We start from the raw sequence: 26,239 nt of genomic DNA, 5'->3' as shown, positions 1-26,239 counted from the left end.
TTTAGAGGACACCCCTGTTGTTCGTATCAAAGGGTATGAACAAACAGCCGATGAGGCTGTTATGATTAACCTGAACCTAACCAACTATAACCAATCATTGTTTAACCTTTACTCTGATCTACACTCACAGCTTACTGCCAACCCTAATGAGAACTATAGAAATTACATTTCACCTCATTAGGAACAGGCTTTGAGGACGACTCGAAGCCCAAATGAGGGAACACTTGAGAGAAAAGCTTCATCTTAAATGGATATTTTCTCTGCAGGTATGCATCCTTGCCTCCTTGTGTTGTCTGCCCTGTTCACCAATCCTGTGTTCTAATGAAGTCAAACTGCTCTAATGGAACAAGACATCCAAAATGAAAACTATCTCCAAGTTATCCAGAGGACTTCTCCTTAATCTCCTGTGGCTCAGATTGTGCCTGATTTATACAATGAGCCTGGACAAAATCATCCACCCAGTGAGTAGAGACGCCTGATTTATTACCCGATTCAGCTAATCTCAGAATGCATTGACAAGTTACTTAGCTCTAAAGTTTTGATGCATGTTGCGATATAGTTTCAGACTCTCCTAAAGAAGACTTTAAGTAGCATTAAAGGAACTCACTTTACTCAAAGTTCTGCAAGTATAGCAACATTGTTAAAACTATTTAGAACAATAATATTTTCCCCTCTTACATCACCACACTGCGCCTGCCTTAGAGAACATGGGGACAATCTGCAAGAGACGTTATTTTAAAGGGGGAAAAAAATAAACTCTATATGCTGCAGGCTTTGGGCACGAAGGGATCAGAAAATTGCTTCAATTCAGAGAAAGCGAGGCAGACAGATTTATCTATATTATATCCATAACCCCAGCATTTATGGATAGATAGGCCCAGGCTTTGTGTAAATGGACAGACCCATGTAATGAATGTCAAACAGCCTCCCTTTTGGATGTGATAACAGAACTGGAATTGGCATTGAGGACGTGAGCAGAAGTGAACATGAGTTTATACAAGAAAAAAGGTGACGTCTGCAACAATACAGGCAACACATTCAGAAATAATGCACTTTTCATTCATTTGCTTTCACTCTATTCAAAGTGGGTTTATTGTGACAGTATCTTAGTCCCAACTGCAAATCTAGATGTGCAGGATCTGGTGCTGAAGCTGCCATCCACTTCGAACCCCACAAATCTGTTTGATAGATACTGATCAGCTTATCAGTGACAATTATGTGTGCTGCGAAACATTATCCCCAAAGGAATGCCAGACCGAGAGCCTCTGGTTTTGGTCATATTCTTGTTAAATGCAACCAATTCTCTACAAATTTTGCCATTTTGATGGTACTTTTCTCATCTGCCTACACAGCAAACACACCTGCATCCTCTTCACCTTCCTCAGAAATAACCTGAAGAGCACAGTCAGCAAATTTTGGGCAGAACAGAAAGGCACAAAGACCAGGAGTCGCCTCATATTTACAAAGAGGAGCAGCAGCAATGTCCAAAACGACCAGAAGCTAATGTAGCAAGCTTGCACGAGACACCAAAATCGATGATATCAGCAGATTTGGCAGCCGATGGACCAGAGCAGATGTGAGCAAAGGTTAAGTGTCAAAGCAGCGCAAAACATTTGCTCGTTGAAGAAGATCTATTAGCAGAGGGGGTACAAGCTCCATGGTCATTACAGAAAGGTCAAAGAAAAACACGAGTTCACAATATGTGTAGCTTTGACACATGAAATCTGACCTGTGAGACTGGTTTGCATTTGCTACCTTTACCACTACAGAAAGCCTGAGAGCTGGAAGTGACATTTAAATCTGGCATCGACATTAAACAGCTTACAATCATAGAAATTGTTCCAGTCTGTCGCATCTTAGGTTTACTTTTCTGAGACCGGCCAATGTTACTACCAATTCAAATAATTCACTAATGAAAGGTAATTACTGAGAGTTGGAAGCAAAAAGGTCTGAGGAGGCAGAAACATAATCATCAGATGGTCAGGGCGCAGACTAAATGTGTCAAAAGGTCAGCTGTATTCATCTTATCCAGAATTATAGTCAGTCCTCAGCCATTCTTTATCCATTTTGGTCATGATCAACTCATCCATCCGGGCATCTTTTACACTGAAAAGGTGTGGAGTCCTCCCTGGATGAGATGTAGACTGTACCCTGGATTTGTTGACAGCTCATTCTCACCAAAAAAACAGCTCTTGGACATCTCCAAAACAAGAACAAAGTGCTGCGAGGTAGTGGAGAGGGAGTAGTTTGTCACTAGTTCTGAATGCTCTCGCTGCCTGGAGAGTTTGACCATACAAGAAAACCTGGAAACGATGACATGGTTAATGCATAAACCACTGTTTTACCAATCCAGATAAACCAGAAAACATGTAAAAACGTTCCATGTGCCCCAAATTAATCAAACTGAGTCAAAAAGAAACTAGATGTAGAAAATATGAGGTCAGACGTGACTTGGGTCTCCTGGACGACTGCAAACATGGATTTTTCCTGTTAAACTCAGAGTTCCCATAATGCACCGAAGCTGCATTCATTTGTGTCTAATGTACAGAGACACAAAATGCTGCTTTTGTCCCAGTGCGCGAAGCAATAAATTACATTTAATTAAACTTTTACAAACTGCTGTGAAACCTAAAGAAGCATTGATTTGCAGCCAAAGAATGGATTCAGACATTTATCTTTAATAAATGTGAGTAAGTTGAACCTAAATTCAGTCTAATGTCAACTGATTTGTATACAAATAATTTCATTTGAGTTTCATTATATCAAACTAAACCTAAATGTAGTTACTGAGAAACATAAATCTAGATATCAAACAGCGGTTCTGTTTCATCTCGTTACCTTGGCAACATAATGTTTCTTTAAACATATTTCATGCTTCATTAGAGTCAGACTTTAGCCAGAGAGGAGATAAGAAAAGTACCATCAAAAGTACTTTTATTGTACTAAAGTAAAATACACAAGACTCTGCGAGACCTTGGTGTTTGGCAGCTTTGTTTATTGGACTAGACAGGAGAGAAAAAGGTTAAAAAGAGACTACCACAGAACGGTCTGCGCTAAAAATACATTTGAAGTCTGCTTCCCACAATCCAACGAGTGCAATTCCCTTCTTGGCAGATGTATCCCATAAATTCAGCATGAGAGAGCTGGAGAGGCTGCAGATGGAATTCAATAAAAGAAAAACATTCTCACAGGAGAAAATACTCTGGATTTCCATAAAAAATAAAAAATGCTTTCCAACATTAAGCTTTACAGCTGACTTGTATTCCCAAACCTCATAATACAGACAACTCCCACTAAATATTTTCCTTCAGACCGCTTCAGTGAAGTGGATGGATAATCTTATAGTCCGAAGAGCTTGAATAAAGACAACTTGGCTTCTCTTTTTGGTTCCCAAAGATTGTTCACCTCTCCCCTGAAAGGCAGCTTCAGGCTAATAAGGAGGAGAGTCGTCGGGGTCATACGGGAGTTTGTTGGACGATTAGGTTGTCACCGGTGATGTTAAATGTCTCTTAGAAGTGTTTAAGAAACCCTCACAACAGACTTTCCAATCTGCATTAACCACACAATGATTGTTTCAAACTATTTGTCTCTTAATTAACACTCAGACAAGATAATTGTTTTAACTCCCCATCTCTTAATTATCATTAAGACCACATCCTGCATCCTGCCCCCCCCCCACCTGGACTGACCTGTCCTGCAGAAGAAAATATAAGCTTGGCTGGCCGACAGAAAAATAAAAGGTCTAATACTTAATTTCTCAGAGTTATTAGGAAGGAAGCGCAAAACTTCCACGACACACCTGGAAGATGTTTAACATCATGTTGGACACAAGATCCAAGGTGAATGGTTGTGAAAGTACCTGGAGATTAGAGTCAAGAAACAAGGATGATGCAGCAACAGACCCCTTATCCTCCGATACTGTGGACACGGTGAGTTTAAAATGAAAGCACATCATTTGATCTGTTTATATTGTAATGCGTTTAGCAACATTAAAGTCATGCTCTGTGTTTGCCTAATTAGAATAAGAGACTAAAGGCGATTCCACCCAAAGTTGAGTTGACTTTGTCACGTCACAAATGTCTAAAAAAGACTAGTGAGTCAAGTTTGTGTGGTTAGATAACTGGACTGGTACTAAGCCCTTGTTGTTGGATACTTTCAGTGTTGGGGGGATGGGTTTTGGGATGATAGGGTTAGGGTTAGGGTTAAGGGGGGGTGGGGGTGGGGGGGGGGGGGGGGGGGGGGGGCTTGGGCACCGCTTGTGCATAGGACCCAGAATTTGGTGCTACGCCCCTGCCTGGAGCCAAATCCTCTGTTTAAAAGTTGTTTGTTCCCATTTAACAGAAAAGGCTTCTTCAATTCTGTCCTAAAACCACCTGGCAGCCCAATAAATTGTCCTTAAAAGACTCTTGTATGACCCCAATGACTCTTCCAATGTCCCAACTACAGCTTTTAAACCTAAAAACTACCCACCAGCTCGTTAGCGCTGCAGAAGCCTTTCAGATGAGAGAAGAAACATCTTCAATAACCAAGTCTTTACATCAGATCTAAGAGTTACTGTGACCTGGATTACTGACAATCTGCACCAGCACAATTTTATTGTCCAACACCTGGATAAAAAGGCTAAAGTAATGAACTATTTTTGTCTCACATATGACCACAGGAAGTCAGCAGGTGAAAGTCCATTTGTGACAGTTCCTTGTTACAGTTAAACGAAGGAAAAAAGAAAATCAATGGCCACTTCCAGAATAGAAAGAGAAAAAAAAAATCCATAACCTTTACTTGCAAATGAGGGATGCACAGTTGCAAATTAGCCTTTAACCTTCAAGTTTTAATGGACAAGGTGTGTTTTAGGACATGTGCCAATTGGAAAAATGTCCCAGCAAACACATAACAGGGATTCTGTTTAGTAATACTCGATGCATTTCCCACCAAGAAATGTGTTTATGGTGTGAAACGGTTTGTTTTTAAAGGCCATAAATGGCTCCACAACCAAAATTATCAATACCTCATGTTGGATTTTAATTAATACCATACAGGTGGTCATTGACCTGTATCAACAAGTCTAAATTATGCAGCTGTAGAGGTCAGCAGAACAAGTGAGAGTAAAATCTTATGGTGCATCACCGGCCACCTGAGGGCTAAAACACCGTTTAAGTACCTGTCAAGGCAATAACTTAGGTTACCTAAGGTAGTTCTTTAGCCTCAACTTCCTCCTTTTTACATACTTTGTGGCTTGCTGGTGAGTTAACTCTTTAAGATGATGTTTTGTTCATCTGGTATCTGCAATTATGCATTGGACACACTTTTGAGATGCATTTAAGGGTATAAAAGGGGGAAAAAAGACATCCACATGGTCATTGCACTGGAGATATCTGAGGTGTGATACATCTGCCACCACCATAGGTGAGCTATGGTCTGCATTCATCGATGTTCAGAAAAATATTGACTATTGACTCTTCACTTCATTTATCTGACAGCTTTAGTCATTTGTTAAAAGATTAAATCTCACTGAAGCAGAGCTGATTTTAAAACCATGTTTAAAGGGAAACTCTGGTATTTTTAAACCTAGACCTTATTTCTGGCATGAAATACGTTCATCTACTCACCGATATATATATATAATTAATTAATATTTATATATAAATATCTCTAAAAGTAACCTCAGAACTTGAGAAGGTGGTTTCACTCGATGGAGAAGACATTGTGACACATTTGAGATGGATGCGTTTGGTAGTGTGTGCTGCACACAGCGTTTCTCCGAAGCGTGTTGCGTTCAATGCACAATCGGAAATGACAGAATCTGACGAACCGCAGACAATTACACAATGCTCCTTTAAAGATATTCTCTCATTCGAATGTGCAGAATTAGCTCAGCGAACCGGAGGTCAGCAGTTTTAGCAGCACGATTTCCAAAAAGTCAAAGTTACGTGAATGCAGAGAACTTGCAAAACTGATTCTTAATAGAGAAGCAATGCTTCTGGACGTCAAATCACAAAGCAGATCACTGCAGTTGGAACTGTTGAGCTGGGAAGCAGAAGAAACACAGACAAACCACCCAAAACACAGCTTCATCTATCTAAACGATCTGCTGCCCGTGGCAGCAGTTATATGAGGAGAGGAGCGCTGGAATCATCGCACAGGGACACCCTTGCATGGCTGGATTGTCAGAACATCTGGCAAGAGTCTCACAAATCACTTGCACCCAGAATTATCTAGTACCTGTCAAATTATAATGGCACAACCCCCTCAATTAGTGTAGGATGCTTGTTGCAGCAATAGGGAACTGAAACTGAACAAGATCCCCGGAAAAAAGCCTCCAAGGCGTCAACTGGGAAGGAGTGACAGTTATGAACCAGAAGTCTAAAGAACCGGAGACATGAGATGTTTCATGTGTGGATCACCTGTTGAGACACCAAGAAAGGCAGATGTATTTATGCATGTGTTTTTAGAAAAGCCCCTTTCCTAAGTCTTGAGGATATAAACCACATTGTTAGGGACAGTTTCCATCAGAAGAGCCTCATGAGAGCGACTCCTCTGCAGCTGAAGCGTTTAAAAAGCTATCTGGAAAAGAATTTGTGCTGCGGAGAAGAGAATAACCGCAGCCATGATAGCGCCAAATCCCTTATTTCACCTTTTGTCTCATTCGGTCTCTGCAGTCCCAGATAAGCTGGATGTGTGGGCTAAGCACAGACTAACCCTCTTCGCCATTACATGCCGCGACTACAGGCCAAATCTGGACAATGACAGTGTAGCGGTGGGCGACTGGCCATGTTTTTAGGGCAGTCAAAAGACACTGAGGAGAGGAAGGATAAAGATGTAAAAGGATAGCAGAGAACATGAGGCAACTGGGATTTTTTTTTTTTAACACAATCATGTTGAGTTCTGTGCATATAGTAAAGCAAAGCGGTCATAATTAGGGGCAACTTATCTGAAAACACGGGCTGTAGAGCTCCAGTGCACTCGTTCTGCACTCCTCGACTGCAAAAACAGGTTTTTCTGCAAATGACTTTGGAAACGCAGCTTAAAGCAAGGCCACACCATTACATTATCTCTCAACTCTGATAAGCTTGCAGATTTGCTTTGGAATTGATCACGCTGTCAACTCTGCAGCACAACATTTTCACAACAACATGCACTTTTATTGATTGAAATCGCTGTGGCTCCACAGCAATCTTATCAGCCAATACCTTTCAGCACTGGAAAAAACTGTGTAAACTGAAAAGAAGCCCAGGCTCGTATTTCAGGACATTTATTGACAAAAGTTGCTCCAACAGAGAACTGGATAGAAAGAGATTCTTTTGCAAAGTTCCATGGTTTGAATTTATAATTTTATGATGCCAAAAGGCTACTGGCACAAACTTTCACCTTCATTCTTTTAAAAGCCGTTGATGTTTCACATCCATTAAAATCCTTTAAGGCCACTTTTAAAAGTCCACCTCACCTTTTTCTGATTCATCTGCGTAATATAAAGCCCTTTTGACAGAATCCCTGACATCTAATCAAAGCACAAGGTGGCCTTTGGCAGCAGTTTTCAATGCGACAGCTAATTCCAATTAAGATGCATTTCCACATCGCGCTGCAAGGAAAATGAAGCTATGAACCATGTATTCTAATTTCCTAAACCTTACACCTGCTGCAATAAATCTCTCATCAACCGTAAAGGTCTTGCTCACACTCACAGCATCCTGTAAAATATTGTCCCTGTAAGCATCGGGAGGGAAATACAACTCCACAAAGTCCAAGGTGGAGGGAAGAAGAAGTGTTCTGGCTAAGAAGCAGATAATTCGCCTTTGTGTGACACAAGATTAAGAGACCCCCCCCCCCCCCCCCCCCCCCCCCCCCCCCTCAACAGGACCCTATGACGTGTGTGAAACTATTGATTTTAAGATTTATGCTTTGAATGGTGGATGATCTCAAACTATGGACCATCATCGATCATGGATATAATGTTCTGATTTATAACACTTTGCCCTCTATTCATCCAAATATATCATATTCAAATAAAAGGAGGACTCCCACGGTCCAGAAAAGCCACCAAATCATACAACTAGACTCTAAAAATGTCATGATGACATTTTTATTCCAAATCACGTGGCCATCAGTAACAGCTGAGAAGAAGGGATGTCGGCTGATTCAGACTTTGAGATCTAGATGGACGGGCCTTGGCCTCAGGTCAGTGACTCCATGTTTTTCATTTGGCACCCCCATCTTGGTCACTCTCCAGTCTTTATTTTCCATTACGAAGAGAAATGCCCAAGCAACAAAAGTGGAAGCACAGAGAGAAAAAAAGGCAACACACACACACACGAGCGAAAGCTGGAGAGCAGAAACACAAAAGACAAAATGGCTTTCAATCACACTGCAGTGGAAGGCCAGAGGTCCCTTATTTTACCTCTGTTCCGTTCTCTTTTCATTTCTGGGCTCCTTTCATCTTGAATGTGAGGTGTATGGCTGTGCACAGCACTTTGAAATCACATAAAAGATGTTTACACATGCTCCAAAAGTCGTTGTGATTGGCTAGTTCTATGGAATTTCATGTAAATCTACACAAAGCCAGATGACTGCAACAAGACTAAATACTTTAACGAGTATAAACTGACGGAGACCTGACACGTCGGGTTACACACACACTGTTGGTGGCAAATATGAAGCAGTAAAAAATAATCTCAGTCTGGTTATGAGGTATCTGTGTGGAATTATGTGCGTATTTAGCTCATTTTTGTGTCGCTGCAGGGCCATCGGTGTGTGGTGACAGTGATGAATAAGCATTATTAAATGGGAGACACAGGCCTGGTGGTGTCATTAATCTTCATCCTTACCAGCACCATCACAGAACTCAGTCCTCATCAACCTGCCACCTTTACACATCCCATTGTCAATAACACAAAGGAAGCAGCACCGTTTGCCTTGCATTACGATGGTTTGTTGGTATGACTCTTTCACAAAGAAACGGACCATCTGCTGGGTCACAGAAAGATGCAAGAAGTGATTAACATCCAGTAAAAATCAGATGACTGATGGGACAAAAAGGATGGCATCGAATCAATCACTCTGATTGGGTTTGATCCGCATGTCTATTTTAGCTAATTAACTACCTCTGGAAAGGAAGGAGGTTGGCTGACAGTGAGTGTCGCAGTGCGGCTTCTCACGTTACACTTAAAAAGAAAAAAAAGATAAACACATTCCCTGTCTGGTCGCTGCTCACCTGGAAATAAAGGCAGGTTGGAGAAAAAGCCATGAATCATCAGGCAGTCGGGTTTTATCAGCACCTCGAATCAGCAGGTGGGAGGAAAAGCGGACATAACAGGATCTGAACAAACTCAAACACCTCAGTGGTTACTGAGTGTTGTTTGTGCACTGGCACACAAAAAAACAGCCCCTCTCATTGAAAAACTCCCACACACTCATCATGCAGGGCTAGTTACTGAAAGGTGTGTTTTTAACCATATGTGTTCATCATGTTCACAGCATCATGACTGAAAGACCAGGCGATACACAACTCTTGATAAAACACAAATAAACTAAGCACAAAGCAATTTTCTTTGGTTTTTAATTGTAAAAATAGTGTTTTTCTATGAAAAAATATCATTAAAGTGACAATTATCCCTCCACTGTGCAGTGATAACCTGCTGATGTGAGGACCAAATTCTGCTTTAAAAACAACCGTTAAACTTTATCTCCATTTAAACCTGAAAAATAGGAACCTCACTACATGATTCTGGATGGAAAACATCCCTCATGGAGATGAAAGGCAAAGCGAAACTGGAATTTTGAGGTTTCTGAAAATCACGGAGCTCAAAATGACAATAAAAAATAATTAGAAAATAATTTTTTTTTTAAATGAATGAATCTTCTTTGTTTGCCAGATGCTTTTTGAATGCAACTCAAAGCTTCTCTCTATCATTTTAAAGGACATCGTTCACCGAACCAACCAAAACAGTTAAACGAAAGCCCAACGGACTCAGTGCTGATCTGAGAAAAAGGATTGCAGATTTACAGTCAGGAAAGCTTCTTCAGAGCACGTCCTAAACAGGACGGTTCCAGGATCATCGGCTCAAACACTGGGAGGCGAAGCCAGTTCCTGGGAGAAGATCCAAAGTCTGACCCTCAGCAGGGAAGAAACAAAGATCGGATGGTCAAGAACAACCAAAGAACCGATAATTCGCTCCATCACGGCAACAATAAAGCAACACCGAGAGGCTGATGTTCAAGAAAGAAGCTCCTGCTCCAGAAATCAACACCTTCAAGCTCAACTAAAGCTCATAACCGACCATGTGGACAAAGAAGAAGCTTTCTGGAAGAAAGGTTTATGCTCAGAGGGGAACAATTGGATAAATAACAGGAGGAATATTTAGAAGGAACTAAAGTCTGAAGCAAAAAACGATGATCGTGATAATAAGCCAGTAGAACCATGAAAATTGGACAGTTTACACCAGAATGAGTCGACATAACCTCAAATTAGCAGTTAATGCTCCCCACACACCAGAGGACTTTGAAAAAAAGACTGAAAAGCTATCATATCACATCTAAAGACTAGTGTTTAGAGTTTTTAGTCCCAGACTAGCCTCAGACTAAAGATTTTACAAAGACTGAATCTTGTAGGGTCACTATTTACAAGACTACAACTAGTTTTTGGGATTTTTTTCCCATCATGCTCAGCAGAAGTTTTACAAAAATGGAGGAGAAGCAGCTTTTAGCTGCAGCTGCTCTTGTCTGTGCAGCAGTTTGTAGTGAAAAACCCAACAAAAAGAAGAGAAAACGCCACAGAATATGGCCTTTGCTGTATGGACGGGGGCCGCCTGCTTCTCGCTCTCTTCTCCGTCCGCCGACATGTTTGTTATTGACCGTCTGCTTCCTGTTTCCCATGTTGTCTGAGCTCATCTATTGGCTGTTGATGGTGTTACATCACTGCGACCTGCGATAATATTAAACATTTTGATATGATCCAAGCCCAAGACAGGGGAAAGACTGGTATGAAACGCGGTCGCAGACTGCAGATTACCACCTTAAATTTAACGCAGATTACCACCTTAAACTTAACGATCGAGATGACGGGAGCGCGCCGAGACTCCAGTTAGACTCCTAAAGACTCCAGTTAGACTCCTAAAGACTCCAGTTAGACTCCTAAAGACTCCAGTTTTTAGTCTGGGACTGTGGAAATCGTTTGGTGTGAGCTCAGCATAAGTCGTTCCAACCTTACAGTGACAGCGATCACACATGAAGCTGACTGTGGAATGAATGATAAGCAAATATCTGGCTTTAGGAAGGCACGTTCAAAAATAAAAGGACCATTCTTTCAGTTCAGTGATGCTATATTCAACCGGATCTTTTCCTAAACCTAAGCAGGAACATTGTTGTTGCAGACAGTGATTCAATGCAGGAGTATTAAAACCACCTTATTGATTTGTTAAAACAGAAGAATATGATGATTACTTTTAGTACCTCCACCAGATGGTCACCCACAGCACTGCTGTCCTCCACAGGTGTCCCCCCCCCATTCACCCATCTCCTCTGCCCTGTGATGACATGCAACATCTGGTTTCACCATGCACCGTATACTTGTCTCTGTCTAATAAAACTGCAGCTGGAACTCTGAGGTCATTTCCTATATTTGCCGGATTTTTTAAGCCTCTTAAAAAACACAGTAAAAAAAAATTAGGAGCATCAGCAGAGTTAAAGGCAAAAAAAAGCTTGGGTAGTTAAAGTAGAACTCTTCAGCAGTCACAATAACCCAAAAGAAGCATGCATGCAAATTGCTGTATCTTATTTAATGTTCTTCTCCTCACAAAAAGCTCTCTAAAGTACTTCCAGGTGTAAGGATCTGTTAAAAGACTGCGTTATGTGCAGGTAAAAGACTCAAGATTCCCATTTTGCACCTCAAAAATCAATAAAGTTCATGCAGCAAAGCAATGTAGAACTACAGAAGCACAAAAGAAAATGCAGCCAATTCTCTATAAAGCCCAACAGAATAAATAAATGAATACAAAGCAATCCTTAATGTAGGCTGCATTGTGCGGTCTCCTCCCACTAGATGCTGATAAGCTTTTTCTTCTCCGCATTAATGCCAACAAGAAAAATCTGTTTGGATTCCTTGTCCTTGGTGATTAAAAATGAAAGTCCAGGTGATCATCATTCAGGTAGTGCAATTACAGAGATGCATTGTCATCCATTACACAAAAGCTGAACCTCCAGCTTCATTATCTGGAAAATGTAGAGGACGATGCGTTTAATGTGGTGCACCGGCCACATGGGCTGCATTAATATCAGCTTTGAACACCTTTCCTGCATCATTTGTATGGCTGACGGAAACATCAGAAAGTTAGCCTCAGTATCCTGACGGCCAATTCACCCGAAGCTCAATCATTTGGAAAGCAAACACTCACCTCCTGTTGGCTTGAAAGATGGCTGTAAGAAGCCTCCTCTGTTCTCCTGAAGACGTGACGGAGGGAAAACCCAGAGAGGCCTCCATCTTTGTCAGCACCCACTCAACAGGTGGCGTGTCTGAACTGATTGGGAAGACAGGTGTGTGGTTACAAGTGTCAATATGTAGCCTACAGGCACCAACCAAAAAATCCGTCCATTTTCTGTACCCGATTAATTCAATTTAGGGTCGCAGGGGGCGGAGCCTAAGTCAGCTGTAATTGGGCTAAAGGCAGGTACATCCTGGAGGGGTCAGCAGTCCATCACAGAGAGACAAACAACCATCCACACTGGGCCTGCACGATTATGACCAAAATCATAATCAAGATTATTTTTTTTTAATCAATATTTTAATCACGATTATTAAACATGTCTGGAAAAACATGTATTTTTATTGCACCATTTATAAACAATGTGCCAACAGTTTGTAGTGAAAAATTCAACTTTAAATTAGAATAAATGATGAATAATGCAAAATAAAAACAAAACCCCACTAATCTAACATTTTAAAGTACTAACTGTACTGATCGGACGCATGTTTTGGGCTAAATAAAAAAGATATCTGTTATTTCTGCGTGTCTTTGGGAGGTGGATGGAGAGGCTACTGCCCGGTGCAGTTGCTGTAATGGTTGTCTGGGTTGGCGCTGGACACGGACGGGGCCTTCATGCATTCCTCATATTTAGCTTTGGGATGTTTTTTCAGGTGATTGAACAAATTAGTGGTGTTACTCTGGCACTGCTTTGTTACACTCTTTGCAAATAACTTGTTCTGGTTTAACGTCACTTACCCTGAATCCAAAACAAGTCCAGACACTTTGAATTGGAACAGGACTTGGTCATTGAGTGATGACGTTTCACAAGTACACGAGTACACGAGCACAGACAAATATGCATATTGAGAAACATCCTTGATGTTGACCGGTCTAACTCAGACTGTCCACCTCGCTGCCGCTGCTGTTATTTAGGCAGCTTAATGAAGCCTTAACCGTGCTTCCGCCCCCTAGTGGTGGGTAGACTACTGGTTGTGTGGTTAGAGAGCAACAAAACTCGCATTTTGAATGTAAATATCGTTGACGATCAGGTTCATTTAATTGTGGCTACCAAAATCGATCAAAATACGATTAATTGTGCAGCCCTAATCCACACTCACACTCACTCTTGGGGACAATTTAGAGTCACCTAGCATGTTTTTGGGTGGTGGGAGGAAGCCGGAGTCAAACCAAAGGATGAAAGGCACAAATAGTAAAAGTAATAAATTTCCAAATGTTTTTAACTTTGTTAATACGTCCATAAGATGTTTTTTATGTGTTGCAAGAATTTGTGGAGCACTGTACGTTCTCAGCAAGGTGAAGTCAGATGGCAGCATGTTCCACGAAGAACATTGGTGGAACCAATCCTCACTATTAGCAGAGTGGGGATGTGCAGCTAACATGCATGTGTGGTAACTATGAGTTAGCCGCTAACCAAGGGCCAACTCTTTGAACCAGAAGATACATTTTACAAGGTTTAATGCCAGTGGAAGTATCAGAACGATAATGTATGCATGCTTTCAGCAATGATGTAAATATATGGCTCACCAGCTGGCCTCGCTGTCAGCAGCCATGGCTGCAAGCATCCGTTGCGAGGTCAAGCTTTTCTCGTTGCTAAGAAACTATAAACAGCAACCACCCGGCAAAGTCCTGTATGCTAGCAGGGTTAAATTGTACACGTTTCAGGCACTAACAGTCCCACTTCTCATTCACTTTGAATGGAGTTCTGCCTTGTTTTAAGGTACCAGCCCATCAAACTGCCTGAAAGAAAGCAAGTTTGATCTCATGACTGACTGTGGTCCCAGCTGTCAGGCCTGCCCACCGTTGAGCATTATCACGTCTGTCTAACATCGCTGGCAACTATCAGACGTGGTTAACCAGGCTCCTGATGACTTGTGTTACCTCATTTAAGGAGCTGGCCATAAGACAGAACAAACAGGGCATCTTCACTGATCCCCGTTCACTGAATGAGGAGAAAAGTGCACGCTCACACACACCCCAATTTAAGACCCTGATCTTTCAAAATGCCAAATTTTCAGCAAGACAGACACGTTTTTAGAGGATTAATGATGGCTGGAGTGGGGCTTTAAATCCAGGCACTCATCTTTCTGTCAGTGCTGTAAAGATCTTGAAGCTTAAACTGCAACACCGCCACCTAAATGTAAGTAAGTAACTAAGTAAGATGTATTTAAGAGACATTCATCCTCCCAAATGATGATGTTCCTTTTTTTAAAATGCAGATCTGCAAATGTTTTTATATCCGTCTCTACTTTCCATCAATAATTAACAAAATAACATCAACATGGCTCATCTTCAAGCTTTTACTGATGCATTTCTTGACGCTCACTCATTGCTCGCAGTTTGCTGTATCAGTCCTTCTTGGGATTACTATTCGGAGGTCTGTGGCCTTCTTACAACTGAAAATCGGGTATTTCCATGACTCACATGTATGCCTTATTTCTATCAAATCAGCCGTCCTGCAGGATATTGCAAAGATGAGCAGCTCATCCTCTTGGAGGCCGACTTTGCGGGTCTGCCAGCATATGACAGCTCAGTGTCCGGCTGCACAAGCATGAAATCCAGGAGGGAGGGGGGTTCATGATTAAGTGAGGCAGAGCCGTAAAGAGTGGTGAGTGTTAGAGTCATTTCATGGAGCATTTGAGCGAGGGAAGTTGGACTCAATCCTGTTGGAGTCAGTGTTGTTAAGATCTGGAGCGTTTTTCCCTCTTTGTGCCGGCGATGCTACGAGCTTCACTGAGGTTCATGTGTGCGTTTGACCTGTAATGATTCTTTTGGGTCCACTTTACATTTTTCTATGTTGGTACTGGATTAAACTCATTACTTTCCTGTGTTCTCACTAAGTTTAGGCAGACAAACGCTTTAGCATTAATGCTCCTGAGAAAATGAAAGTTAAACATGATAAATAAAGCTTAGACATGAAGAAAAGATAAATGGTTAGCTTTTCTTTCTCTCTGCAGATATGTTGTATGGGAGAGGCTTGTTTCATTTGAGTTAGAAAACAGGTGAAAATATGTCATTTGTCTCTTTAACAGCACTGTGAAGAAGATAAAAGAAATTCTAACAAGCAAGAGATGAATTAAAGCTTGCAGAAGACTTCCTTCCTGTACAAGAATTCCTGTATCTGCACATTTGTATCAGTGGAGACTCATGGGCACGTCTATGGTAAATGTTAACATGTAGGCTCTTTCCAGATGTTGAACAAGTGGGGAGGATGTTAAATCTGGAGGACTTCCCATCTTGATTTATGCTCCCGTGTTTTCTCCGGCTTTTGCAGATTCTCCAGCTTCTCCCCCAAATTCCAGAAGGATGGCATCACTCATGCACTGCTTCCTCTGCACGAGCGTCAAAGAGAGAGCAGAAACAGGTGCCATGGCTGAACGGGCTTATCCGACCTCCCACGACGCTTAAGGGCTAATTCGCCCCTCCCTGTGAGACGATAATGGCGGCACAGAGTGTGGATGGTGAGCTGTAAGATGGTGGCTGTAAAGGGTTTAGCAGCCTGCTGTTGTGGCTCCGAGCTGACAGACTGGGCTGGGGGGGGGAAATGATCTGTGACATCGCTCCGAGGCCACAGCACATTAAAGTTATCGTAGAGAAAATAAAGTTTATGGATCTCTAAAGCAGGACTTAGAAACAGCAAACCTGTCGACACCTGGAACCCGAGTGTGCCCCACAATCAGAAACCTTCCACGGCTAAATTAAAGTCCAACAATTAACGCAAACTTTCTGAAAAAGCTATTATGAATGGAGTTATAATTATACATGCATTTAAATTATGCATTAAAAAGAAAGAAAACATACATGATTACACCCTGACCCCAACAAGCAGCCCATCGGGGCTCCTGGTGCTGATTGATTTGGACTTCATTTAAAGTAATAATTAGATCCAAACCATAAAGAGCAGAAAACAAATTGATTGAAAGAAGTAAAAGATAAATTCATATAAAACCCTGACTATAATTAGGCTTACAAAATAAAAATGCTAGAACTATCAATCAGCAACTTTATAACTTTAAATAATTAATCCGTAATTTAAATGGAAATTTTTACTAAATTCACTCATTTATGCATTGATATAATTTAACACTGCAGAGTCCATACATGCAGGTTTTCTAAAACAGTTCTTTCATTTATAAATTTAGCAGTTTTGAGGATATATATAACGTTCGGGAGGCGTTTTATAATGTTCCAGAAGCTTTTCTAAAACCTGGCATGCGTGTGAAACTGAGATGGAAGCAGAAACATTAGCCTGATGTTCACCGTTAATGGAGATTTGATTTAATTTAGGTTAATTCTTGCAATGGAGGGCTGCCAGTCCTGTCATTCTCATTTGTTTTTGGGTCTTATTTTGCAGTTTATTGGCAGCAAACCGAAGAAGAAGACTCTCACACGAGAAGGATCACCTTCTAAAGACGCTTTATTAAGAAGAGATTAGTTGTTTTTTCTCCTAAAAAAAGGACAGTTTAAATGGTAAGACTGTGGTTGAGTTCTGTGAAGAGCCAAGAGAAACAACTCAACCGTTTGAGCTTCGTGCCCAACACATACTATGATTGCTTCGTGCATCATTAGTGTGTGAATCTTAATCTTTTGTAATTTAGTGCTGCAGCTGTAAAAGCAATATATACTGTCTCACAATTACAAGACAGTGAGCTAACCTACATTCAGGGAATCTGAACCTAAATACCTGTTGGACTCAGATTCAGACAGCTTTACTGATCCCGTGAGGGGATCCACAGTCCTACGAGTCAAAAACCCACATTAATGATTAACAACATATTACATTCAATAGGAGAGAATAACTGAAACTAGAATGGATTAGAAATAGGCATTATTTCCACGTGTTTGCATGTAAGATACCATCACTGCAGCCATGATTTGAGTTGACTTGAGTTTAATGAGCTGATAGCAAAGTGAATAAAAGATTCGGCATATCGCTTAGTGCTCTTCAGGGGCACATAACATCGATGGTCTTAAGGCATTTGAAAACTCACAAGCCAAAATATGATGAGGCCAGATGATGTTCGTGCCCTCTTTACCCAGATTCTCCCAAAGGGAACACAAACCTCTTTGCTCAACTCCAGCTAGTGTGTAGAAAACCTTAACATATCTTTAAGCGATAAACTATTAAACCAACAGACAGAATAATTAGTTGAAAGTACAATAAAACATTTACAGTTTTGCGTTCTCATCAGACCTTCTCCGATGCCTTTGTTGTGTTGCACGATCTGGACACGTTCACCATGTAGAATACTAACTTTATGATTATTTACCACGTGAAAGACAACATATAAATACACCATCACAACATTTGATAGTTTCAGGTAGTGCAGGGCAATGGTCAGACTCTGAACCTTGAACAGTGTCATCAGACGGTTTAAGAAAAAGTCCTACAGCTGTCCGCTAACTCGCCGCTAGCTGTCCGCTAACTCACCGCTAGCTGTCCGCTAACTCGCCGCTAGCTTTCCGCTAACTCGCCGCTAGCTGTCCGCTAACACGCCGCTAACTCACCGCTAACTCGCCGCTAGCTGTCCGCTAACACCCGTTAGCTGTCCCATAGACATATATACACACACCTGATTCAGATTAAATGGAAAAGATTGTTAAATTCTACACAAGCCTGCTAATGATGCACTGATCTGAATCAGGTGTGTTGAAGCAGAAAAACATCTAAAACCTGCAGGACAGCAGACCTCGAGGTCTGGATGTGGACATCCCTGGTCTACACCTTTAGCTGGCAAACTGCAGAGGATCAAGTTTTTTATCTATAATATATAATCCTCTCACAATCTTCCATGAGAGGAATCACAGGTCTGAACTCTTTTAGCTCTTATTTGAGTTAGGAACAGGTACGATATCTTCCAGATTGAAGGTCTTGCCAAGCACAACACAGCAAAGTGAGCCCACAGATCATCCAGATACTCAGCTTTCTTTACTTTAACCTTCGTACATATACATTCAACATATCAGTTTCATTTAGGGGCTCAAGGAACTTTTTTATGTTTATTTTTTATTTTCTGCAAAATCAGACATTTCAAAGTAGGAAGGGAAAGATTTAAAAATGTTAAGCAAATCCATGCAGTTATTGGTCTCATTCGTACTTCGATTTGAATAAAAATCCTTATTATTGATTCCTTACCAGGCTACATTTTCCTTGTATTTCCTGCTTCTATAGAAACCACCAAAACAAAAGGCCAGTTTCTTTCAGTTGTTTTGAGTTCCTTTGTCACCCACGGTCTGTTATTTGGACCTTGGATAATGGAGTTGACACAGAGCGTGATGTAAGATGAAACCGTGTCAGTGGTGTTGTTACACGCATCATATGACCACCACGATGTGTACAATCACAACAGGCCTGAAGTGAAGAGCCGCTCCTCATGGACCAAATCCTAACCGATTTCTCGACAGGAAGGAGTTGCCTGCAGAGGCGGCTACAGAGGCATGAGATGATCTTAGAGAAGGTAGTCGCAACAATTGATAAGCACCACTTACTGAGCCAGACGACGGGTCTGATGCACACACTCCCGGTGTTTTGCTGGTGCGGTCCGCTGAAGTCAAACTGCAGCAGCAGATCCTTCCAGAGATCCACTGGTACAGGTTTCAGTGGAGGTCAGTTTAACTTCATATTGTGAAAGCGGTCTTATTGAAGAGTGATGGCACATTAGAGAGCAAGACCAAGGGAGGAAACTGGGTTTATTCCACCTCTTTCCCCCCCCCATTAGTGCCCGGTTTACAATGCTGTGGTGGAATTTTAACTGTTACAACACATCGGTTATTAAACCTTGATGATATGGAGGCATAATACGCACCCACTTCATGTCCGACCTTATGACTCATGCAAAGTCCAAATATCAGTACGCGTGGATGAATAAATATTGCATCACACGACATGCTGGGAACACAAACACTAGATGCTGGTATGCTGCTGGAGTTGCATGCTATGGCGCACCCAGAGCCACCAGCCAGTTTATCTGGTGAAATACTCCCACAAGGACACCTGATTACAGAATAATTAGCCTTCGGTTTTCCTTATCTTTGTAGTTCTTCATTAAAATTCCAGCTCTCCCTTCGATCACACATATAACAGTTAGTTGATCGCGCAGAACGACCTTTTATTGATTTGCAGTGATAATTCGCTCTAAATGTGGAACCAGAACCAAGGTTTTTCTTGTTATTTGTAACTTTTCAGTGTATCCAAGATACAAAGACTTAGACAGGAAGTTTAAAGGCACAATGCTTCCACGTTCCATACTGCAACTGCGTTTAAATACTAATGTGATCACAGAGACCTTTGAGACTTTAGAGAGCAGAATGATGGCCCTGAGGTGCAAAAGCAAAAACATTTCACTAAATACAACAAGAGAGACAACATAAACGCAAATGAGAAAACCCCCAAACAAACGGAAACACATCAGGGAAGAAAAAACCAAGTGTTTTGCACTTCAGGGCTTCCGTACTACATAAGCTGCTTGGCTGAGTGAGAGCCTGCCACAAAGGATGAAAGCAGACGATGCTTCCAGCTCTTTTCTTGGCGTCAGTCAGCACGTACAGCCGGTCGTCTGAAGGAGGAGTAATTGTGTTTGGTTAGGATGTCACCTTTAACCTGAAGAACAAAAACAGTAGCGGGGAGCTGCTCAACAGGTCCCCTGTGAGTGACAATGAGACTGGACTTAATAACAGGAAACTAGGTGGTATTTAGGAGGATTACCTCAGTGCATTCAACAGAGCTGCTGCACAGCAGCCAAACTTCGGCTTCTGTTTGTTTGCACATCTGCAGGAATGAACGATTTCACCACATGATCTCTTCTGTATCCATCAAACTCTCCTCTTTGTCTGCAAAGAAGACATCAGCAGGCCTGACATCTGACAGCAGAAGCCCTCGCTCCTAATTGAAGGCTCGTCTGATCGCGGTTCAAAGACGGGCCGGGGAAAGAAAAGGCAGCGCAGGCAGAGGCGGGCAGGGTTGTAAACAGGATGGAACAGCCTTCCGCTTTATTCTGAGTTTGATATGTACAGGAAAAATGGCTGCATACATTTCTCAATATATCATGTAAAAGATTTCTGGAAAAACAACAAAACAATTGCACATCAGCTTCCGTTAACTTCCGTTTGATTTCTGACACTTTGAAGCACAACACGGTACAGCAAACAGGACACGAATACAATGATGGCCGCTGCTAGTGTTGGCTCCTGTAAATACGATAAAAAAGCTGGAGGAAGGAGTACCCCGACGATGACACATTTCATATCAGGATTTAAAAAATGCCTTTTAAAAAACACTAGTTTATGTGCTTTAGTGTCACCAACAAAGAAATCACAAAATATTCGGACATTTTCTCAGGCACTTATCAGATTATCAGTGACATCACAGGTCGAACGCGTCCCGAACGCAGAGCTTCTTACTCCCACAGCCTCCATTTTATTTGGTAACAGTTCAGATCGGATTCACTGGACACTGACGAGGACCTTTGTGTCGTTACAGCCACGTACTTAAAGGAGAAGCAGGCAAACAGAGTGAGCTTTCCTCAGATTGACATCCAGAGATACAATAAAACTGAAATGTTCATTTGCCCCCCTACAACTGTGCATCTTTCCCAGCGTGGGTCCTCATTAAGCGACAGGAGATAATGCACGTCATGCAGCTTCGCTCTGCCATTATTCGCCGCCTGTTTGTTTTCCACAGCTTTTATTTATTTTACGTCTTCTCCTCTTGTTTACGGTTCGGCCTCTGTCCCTTTTGTTTGCTCGCAAGCAGAAAAAACAGCGTCACAAACAGCGTTTTCAGAGGAGGAGTTCAGCCCGGGAGGCTGGTGAGGGGGGGGGGCACTTTTTAATGTGCATCAACACTCTGCGTCTTCTGGCTGCAGTGATTAGTTTGTCCTCTCTGGGCTGAAAAAGTTGCAATCAGCAGCTGCAGTTTGACTGAAATGAGAATATAAATAATTGAAGGTGTTACTAACACAGGCCAGTGGTTGCAAGCTGTGCATACGGTTTCATTTGTCCAGGTTTTGAGATGTCAGTTTTAATCAATGCCATGTTTTTGTGGTCCTCCCAGCATTTAAAAAGCGCCTGCCACAAAACATCCTCCTGCCTCAGGGCCATTTACAGCAGCAGTTGAATGAACTAATTAAAATGCACCCCATGCAATAAACTGATTTACTGAGGTCCAAAGTAAATCTGCATAAATGAATAGTAAAATCTTCTGAATGTACAGCCTGACATACCTAAAAAAGAGGAAGTTTCACCACAACAGCTGCCTTTACAAAAAAAAACAAAAGGTTTCACAAATCAGAGATTTTAGCTAACTTTAGAGTCCCAAAATCGAGTTCTTTTCCTTGCGATCGTTAGTAAGCTGCACAGCCAAAGAAACAAAGGAAATGGTTTTCCATGTGTCACCCAACGAGGACGACGTTTCACTACATGCTGCAAAACGTGCACGACTAACAACAAGCTCTCTGGGAGCTTTTCTATGCACCAGCAAACACGCTTCTCTGTAAGTTTAATGCGAGTTCAGATGGAGAGAAGATGTCTTACTGCACACTTACGGGCAAATTGGAGAAAAAGTCGCCCACAGAAGCTTCCAGCTGCTGCTTATAATGATACTGAGAAGATTGTTCAAGATGTTTAATGGATACACCGATTTAATGACCTTAAGACCGTCAGTACGGCACGGACATCGGAACAATCTGTGTTCGGGCAGTTCTCTTTGGCTCTATGACCGAGTCGAAGTGAACTTTCAGATGTTTTCTTATGACCAGTCACTGGCAGATAACTCCCACAGCTGGCCAGATGCTTCGCCTCCCTGCTGTTGTTTTAAACTGGTAGAATATTAGGCTGACATTTGTTTTTTCATACCTGGAGGGAAGGTTTTGTGCAGCCGTGGATTCATCAGCTGAAGCGGGTAGGTGTGCTGGCTGTAGCGCCGCAGCACAAACCGCCCGAACACGCTGAATTCTTCTTCTTTGGTGCACTCGCTCAGCTCAAACTTTCAGCCTTTTCAGAGAGGATAAGCTCAACGGTGAAGCTCTTAGACCGAATAGAAAAGATGGATGCGGTCACTCCATTGATATGTAACCAATGGAGACGTGTCTCAAAGGGAAATGCTCGGCGGCCATTTTAAAAGTAATTCAACACCTAAATAGATGTCAGGCCATCTTTGTCCAACCAGATTTTAAGAATCCCTCTCCAGCTTCACCCTTCTGTCTAAAAACGTGGTCGCCTCTGGCTCTGAAATGGCTGCAAAACCGCAATTTACTCAGGTCCGTCACAGCGGCTACGTCTACAGTCTGTAACAGCCACAACAGGCTGAAATAACCCACATTTATCCAACAACACTGATGATAGAAAGCAGCCAGAAAAAAATCCTAAATTCCCTTTTATGCTCAGTGCTGTGAACCACAATTCAAAACCAGCATTGTTGCAGCTCCACATCTCAAAATCTGGGCAGAACTATGTGTTCAGGGTGAGCCAGAAGAAACCTGCCTTTGTCATTGTTTGCAGCTCGCTCTTTAAAATCCACTCATTTCCATCACTGACTGCTGTTTTTTAAAAGCACGATCGCAGCCCTGCCCGCTCCCTCTATTTAATAACTGTGGAGAGGAGCATTGGCTAAATGCACAAAAAAGTAAAAAATACGAAAAAGCAATTACAGCAATTGAAAGCAATTACTCTCGGGGACAATTTTGCCTTTTGTTGAAAAGAGGAGAAAAGGCTCCTGCTAATTTCACACTGGGAGGTTCATTGTGTCTCTACTCGTCTTTATTCTGCTCTTTATGTCAGAAGCTGGGCCCTCTGTCGGTGCCTCTGGTGGCAGCGTTCTTTGGCTCTGGCAGGCAGCAGGTGGCTTCTGATGAAAAATTCAGTGCGGAGTCTGACTCGGGAGACGATGAGGAGTAGGAGGAGGGAGGTGGTTGTGGGGAGCAGGAGGAAGAGTGAGGGGAAGGGGGGGGTGAGATGAGAGAAAGGTGGGTGATGAGCATGGAGGAGGAGAGGAGGGGGGTGAAGGTGGGTGGAGGGTGTTGAGATGGAAAAAAGCAGCGTTGAACAGAGAGAACAACGAAAGGAGGATGAAGCACCAGGCGGGCGGGCGAGTCAAGCCCAGAGCCGTGCAGAGGGGGCAGGCAGAGGATCAGAGCTGTCTACCCTCTCTGCCTGAGTCTCCTCCAAGGAGATAACACACAATATGAATCATTCATGAAGGGGGCTTTTATTAATAACGTGCACACACAATGTGGCCTGCTTTCTTTCCCACACTTTGCACCGTGAGGCTTCCATCGCTGTGGAGGAAAAACAAAATACAAAGAAACGCCGGCAGTGTCGTCGGGGGCCGGATGTTAAAAAACGTTGTGCTCGGATGCTTTTTGTTTTTTCACAGGTGGGACGCCTCAGCTACGGGACACAAGTACTTGAGAGTGAAACGTGTACCTTGTCACAAACCCACACACTGAAAAGTTTCGCCTTCCCGTGGACTGAAAAAAGGCGCCCACTCCTTTGCCTGTCTGCCCATTTGATTGTCAGTACGTGATGCTGCCAGATCCCCATGAATCAGAGTTCTGGACGACGTCGTGTTCGTGAAGGCAGAGAAGGCACTGTGCGTCTCATGGTTGTAGGAGGGTGAGTGACAGACTGTCAACTGGTATAGGTCATCGGCACAGTGGGGGATTCAACACAAACACCCACATACTGTGCATACTTCACAACTGTTTACCTCTAAGATCATCGCTAAGCTATAAGACCTCCAGGCTGTCCTTTGTCAAGATTCGTAGCGTCCGCTTTTGCCATTTCTTCAAGGTAACCCCCTTACTGGAGATCAAGAACAAGTTCATCCTTCAGTCCAATAAAAATCTTCAAGAATAAAAAAGTCTACCTTTCTCTGAGCCCAGCCTATTTAGCCTTGACAGCTGTGAAGGTGAGGGTGGCACATCATGGCGGTACGGACCCTTCGGGGAGGCTGGGTCCTTAAGGTGTGCCGTGTACCCCTCATAGCTGCTGTTACCGGTGCTCTCCTGCATCAACTTTCCTTTGGCTTCCTGCTCTCTGCGTCTCTGCTCCTGCCTCAAGAGCTCCTGGGCTTCCAGAAGGACTCTGGCGTTGACTCCACCTCCGCCCGGGTAGCCGTTCCTGGAACCCTGGTAGCTGGAGTACCGGGGGTTGTCCTTGGCGCTCTGAAAGCCCTCACCTGGCGGGTACGCCTTATCCCACGATTCCTGGGAGATGGTGCTTGGGTTCTTCCTGGGTTGCCTGATACAGAAGGATAAAAAGTGACTCAGTTTCACAAATTACAAGCAACTGAAGATTAAAAGTTGTTATTTCCATGAAATGTTGTCTCTGAGCAACACACAACGTGTCCTACGAATGAGAAACAAAGTCCATATGAAAGAGCAGTGTGTTTGATTCTTTGCTGGGAAGGCTATTATTTTCACTTAGTTTTGTCTTTGAGACTATGGTTTGTGTCCAGCAGGACATTTTTCTGTACATTTCTTAAAATTTGGCAGTTTTGGTTCTAAAACTATTTGTTTCAGCACTCACTCTGCCTCGTTAAAGTGAAGAAAAGATCTTGGTTTGGTTAAAAAAAACAACATTTATCCTGCAGACAGGATGCAAAAGGTCACAGCTTGCACTGTATTTGGGCTCAGTGTAGCTGCATTTTATACGTACAGCACTTTTCAAAGTGTGAGTGCAGCCCGAAGTCTTTCAAAGAGACAGTTAAAAGCACATAAATACGCTTCCCTTAAAATGGAAGAAAAAACAAAGCAATAAAAACTACGAGACCTGCTTCTTCATTCCTGTACTTTTTGGGCAAAAGAACACAGTGAGGAAGTAAAAGCTGCAGAATCTTTGAAAAACGAACCTCACGGTCCCCGTTTTAACGCAGACAGCATGCTGTCAACGCTGATTCATTCAAACTTACTGGGAAAATACACTTCGTTAGTTAAGATTTAAGTTAAATCCTAAAAACAAGAAATGTGAGAGGAGAGAAGGGAAAGATTTTTAAAGAACAGATCCAGCTGCGACCGATCCAGAATGATCTCAAATGGATAAAGCTCTGCCCAGTGTGTCTCAGCAACTGGTCACATTCAAAATAAGTTGTTTTCCTGCCAGACAGGTGAAAAAAGGCTTAAAGTTCCCCTCTGAGTTGAGTGCAAACCAAAAGCCTAACGCTGGCACGGAGGTCAGTGAGTTATCCATCAGCTCTATAAATCCTGTTATAGTAAATATCACTTTACAAAACACACCGAGATGCATATTGTATCAGCTGCCAGCTTCTCTTATTTGTCCTGTGAGTCAACATGAGAAATACCCCGAAACATGACTGAGAAACTGATGCTTTTATGGTCAGTTTTACATTGATGCCCCATCATTTACGGCTGTGTGACTCATCTATGACATAACAGAAAGGATTCTGTAGGGCCGATGGCTACATTAGACAAATAAACTCTATTTAAAAGCTTTTCAGTCTTTGTTCCAAACTCATTACCTCTGCTCAGAGACAGGCGAGTGTTTGGATGTTTTTTGGTGAAAAAATATTTCACTGTCAGCTGCTCAGTAGGCAAGACATCACATCCAATAAAAATGAGGCACCATTACAGCCTCACAAACTGCCGCTGGGCAACTACCAGCCCACATAACAACATACGGGGATACCTAACCATGTCAAAGCCCCCTTCCAGACCATTAGGCCCGCTTCAAGACCGACTGGAACAACCATTGGATCTGACAGACAGTAATAGCAGAGCTTTGGCTGTTAGAAAAATGAGGCGACCATCTTGTCC

At 42.4% G+C, this 26,239-nt stretch overlaps 1 protein-coding gene across 6 annotated transcripts in view; it reads right to left on the bottom strand.

The window, feature by feature from the left end:
- pard3ab (par-3 family cell polarity regulator alpha, b) overlaps positions 1–26,239 on the bottom strand; it is a 447,253-nt gene that overhangs the window by 195,085 nt on the left and 225,929 nt on the right. For 4 of the 6 annotated variants that reach the window (XM_072363699.1, XM_072363702.1, XM_072363700.1 and 1 more), the window contains one exon: positions 20,427–24,707. The exons of the other annotated variants lie outside the window; for them this stretch is intronic. In XM_072363699.1, the coding sequence (XP_072219800.1) occupies positions 24,314–24,707 (394 nt within the window). In that variant the 3' untranslated portion in view covers positions 20,427–24,313. Of the gene's footprint in view, positions 1–20,426; positions 24,708–26,239 lie in introns of those variants that run through there. 6 annotated transcript variants of the gene reach the window in all.

Source organism: Leuresthes tenuis, unplaced genomic scaffold (assembly GCF_036924035.1).
Source record: "Leuresthes tenuis unplaced genomic scaffold, fLeuTen1.0.hap1 SCAF_14, whole genome shotgun sequence".
Classification (NCBI taxonomy): Eukaryota; Metazoa; Chordata; class Actinopteri; order Atheriniformes; family Atherinopsidae; genus Leuresthes; species Leuresthes tenuis.
The sequence above is the reverse complement of the archived record's forward strand: the minus strand, read 5'-3'. Positions and strand labels throughout refer to the sequence as shown.